This window comes from Equus asinus, chromosome 8 (assembly GCF_041296235.1).
Source record: "Equus asinus isolate D_3611 breed Donkey chromosome 8, EquAss-T2T_v2, whole genome shotgun sequence".
NCBI classification, from domain to species: Eukaryota; Metazoa; Chordata; class Mammalia; order Perissodactyla; family Equidae; genus Equus; species Equus asinus.
In genome coordinates this window covers 36,669,020-36,672,741 of record NC_091797.1, presented here as the reverse complement: position 1 = coordinate 36,672,741, position 3,722 = coordinate 36,669,020, and the positions used below count along the sequence as shown (strand labels likewise).

The window sequence follows — 3,722 nt, the reverse complement described above, 5'->3', positions numbered from 1 at the left end:
AAATCTTTAAAAAAAAAAAATATTGTTCTGAGAATAAAGAGGGTTAATCAACAGGAAGAAAAACACAGGTCAAACAATTTCTATTATGAGAAAAGCAAATCAAAACGTTTATCACAGTCTTGCTATATTCATAGCCTGATTTATCCATACTATAGATGTGTCTTAGAGTTAACATTGAGAAATAAAAATTGATAATCATCCTTGATGCCTCTCATCTTCATACCTAAGCTATCAGTAAGTATTGCAAGTTTCTGTTCAAAATACATCTAGAATCTAATATGTCTCCTACTTCCACCACTATCACCTGGTCTAAGCTGCCATAAATTCTCATCCAAAGGATTATAAGGGAATCCTAACTGATTCCCTCTTTTCCCTACTCTCCATTCTCAACGTAGTAAACATTGTGATTCTTTCACCACTGAAGTTATTGCAAGTCAGTTTTTTTGCTCAAATGCCCCAATATCATGCTATCACAGAGTAATTGAGTGATAATCTCCAAATGACCAACATGATGCCCGTGACATCACTACCACCAGTTCTTACCCTCATCTCCTTCCACTTTCTTCTTTATTCACTGAGCTCCAAGCACAATGAACATCTTGCTTTTCCTCACATTCAAGAAGCAAACTCTATATGACTGCTCTTTCATTGGCTGTTGGTTCTCCATAAAATGCTTTATTCTCATATACCTGCTTGACTCACTCCCCCATTTCCTTCAGAATTCTGCTCAAGTGTCGTTTCCTAGGGAGGCTTTTATTGACCCTACCATACAAAAGAGTGTCCACCTTGATTTGCTGATTCTTCCTTATATTCCATGTGTTTTACTTCTGATAGAGACATGCATTTACTTATCTTTTTATTGTCTGCACCTTTAAATGAAATAAGATCTGTCGTGATGCTATACGCTCATGGATCTTTTCCACTGTAATATCCTTTGTAAGGTGAACACTGCTTGCTGGAAAAAATATTTTAACTCAATGAATGACTAAATGAAGAGGAATTTCACTGGAATCATTGGATTCTAATTGGAATCATATACATGAAGAACATACTTACAATGGTACAAATTTCTGAAAGGACAATAAAATTTAGGAAATTAATCAATTTATTATAGACAAGAACATAAATGTCATAAAAATAACACGTGATTTCCATTTCTTCTAGGTTGCCACTGATTTTCTTTAGGCAAACTGCTTCAGTTTCTTCCCAAAGACTCTCCTCAGAGCCAACATCACTTCCTTATTCCTAAGGGTGTATATCAGTGGATTCAGCATTGGGGTGACAGTGGTGTGTATGATGGCCACAAACCGTTCCTGTATTACAGAGGTGGCAGAGGCAGGGGTAATGTAGGTGAGTGCCACAGTTCCATAAAAGAGAGATACCACCATGAAATGAGAGGCACAAGTGGACAGAGCTTTGTGGAGTACCTTGCAGCTCCGGTTCTTGAACAGAAGAAAGCCAATAATATAGAAGTAAGAGAGGAGGGTGAGAAAGCATGCTGCCATTGCTAAGCTGCAAGTGACAATATAAATGAGCCACTGATTGAGCCCTATGTCCCCACAAGCCAATTCTAAGAGGGGTTTCACATCACAGAAAAAGTAGTTGAGTTTCTGGGAATGGCAAAAGTTTAGGTGTGCAGTCATAACAGAATGCATCAGTGCATAAATGAAGCTGGTGAACCAGGCCACAGCTGCCAAGAGAATACACACCTGGGGGTTCATGATGACAGTGTAGCGAAGTGGGTAGCAGATGGCCACAAATCGATCAAAGCCCATCATGGCCAGCAAGATCGCCTCAGTGCAGCCCAGAAAGTGGAAGAAGTGTATCTGAGTGATGCAGCCTAGGAAAGAAATGGCCTTATGAGTGGAGATAAGGTTAGACATTAGTTTGGGCAGTGTCACTGAAGAATAGCAGATATCCAGACAAGAAAGATTTCCCAGAAAAAAATACATAGGGGAGTGGAGTCTTGGCTCTGAGATGACAATCACTAATATGGATCCATTTCCAAACAGGTCTATCATGTATAGAATGAGGAAGGTCATAAAGATTATCGGCTGCAGATCCTGAATGGAGGTTAGTTCCAGCAAAAGAAACTCATTCATTGTAGTGATATTTTCCATTGCTCTGAAAAAGAATAATAATAGTGACAATTAGTAAACTTATTCCAGTATACTCTATGGCTTAAATGAAGCAAGCTTGTCATCCAGAAGTATGTAAGGAGGATCTGTGGTGCACAAAATAATTAGAAATGTTAGAGTTGAATTAATTTGCAACATAATTAAGGAAAACAATAATATGTGATAAATACTAAGACACTGTGACATATGTGATACGTAGAACTAAGAAGCATGTTCAGAGTGCTGAGTTAAATCTAAAAGCCATTCATACAGAATCAAGACAAATATTCAGTGAACACATATTAAAAAGTGAGAGGGAAGGATTTAATTTTACCCTCATTGAAAACATTAAAATTAATATATTTTTTTAAAGTCTGTCAGTTATAATTGTAAAAGTTGAAACATTTTTTTTTAAAGATTTTTTTTTTTCCTTTTTCTCCCCAAAGCCCCCCAGTACATAGTTGTATATTCTTCGTTGTGGGTCCTCCTAGTTGTGGCATGTGGGACGCCGCCTCAGCGTGGCTTGATGAGCAGTGCCATGTCCGCGCCCAGGATTCGAACCAACAAAACACTGGGCCGCCTGCAGCGGAGCGTGCGAACTTAACCACTCGGCCACGGGGCCGGCCCGAAAAGTTGAAACATTTTTAAATGGAGGTAATAGGTACATTTCTTATTGCTGGCTACTGCTATAAGTACAGCAACAGACCTAATCTTCTCACTTTATTTAAAAAAAAGAAAGAAATAAAGAATAAAACCCCATAATCTAAATCTTCATGAAAGTAGAAGATAGTTTTAAAAATCCACAAACTTCAATAATGTGTAGGCTGCGGGAAAATAAATCAGCAGAATTGGTGTCAGCAGTCACAAGGGGATACCATAGCAGCAGGGCTGTTCGTGCAGGATAGAAAAACCCAAAATACTAAAACTCTTAACAGCAAGATAATGTTGAAAACAGCAGAAAATAACCAGTCCCAGAAAGTGAATGCCTCACATTGAGAGTGAATTTATTGAGAATATCAGAGAAGAGCAACTCAATGTGCAGGCAATCATGAAGTGAAGAGAAAGTCATGTTACTTTAAGGTTTTAAAGGTGTAGCAACAGAAGAGGGGACCAATGAGTCAAGAATCTGGGAAAAGTATTGTGGGGACCTGGAATTGGCCACCCCAAGATATGTCTCTTTGGCATCAGGATTATTTGAGGTTGATTGCTTTTGATAAACTGGGACAGGGAAGGAGGCTCTGAGGAATGGAACTTGCCCTTCCTTAGGACACATTTACATTTGTAAGGTAAATCTCTATCTGTAAAAGCTGCCTCTCTCTCTGTACCAGGAAGAAGAAAGGAGATGACCTTCTCTCTAAAAACTCTTAATCAACACCAAAGGCAAGGACTTAAAATCTGCATTTTATTGTACTAGTCTGGTAACCTCCTATAACTAACCCCCCCCCCCCCAACGCTGGCATTTCTTAAGGATTAAGCATCTTTCCTTACGCTAGGAACTGATTGCCGAGCTCACCTGTGACCGCCCAGCTCCAGACATAGACTTGCCTCCTGCTACACCCACCGAGATAGCCGACCACTACCTGCTGTGTCCATCAAGCCCTGTGC

At 39.4% G+C, this 3,722-nt stretch overlaps 1 protein-coding gene across 1 annotated transcript; it reads right to left on the bottom strand.

Annotated features, from left to right (window-relative positions):
* Positions 1 to 1,181: 1,181 nt before the first annotated feature.
* On the bottom strand, positions 1,182 to 2,120 carry LOC106843473 (olfactory receptor 12D3-like). Its single transcript, XM_014860504.3, has one exon. It carries the CDS (start codon positions 2,118 to 2,120, stop codon positions 1,182 to 1,184), a length of 939 nt encoding a protein of 312 aa, XP_014715990.3.
* Positions 2,121 to 3,722: the final 1,602 nt, after the last annotated feature.

Coding starts and splice junctions, on each gene's coding strand:
- LOC106843473 (XM_014860504.3), bottom strand. CDS start 2,120: ATGGAAAATATCACTACAATGAATGAGTTTCTTTTGCTGGAACTAACC.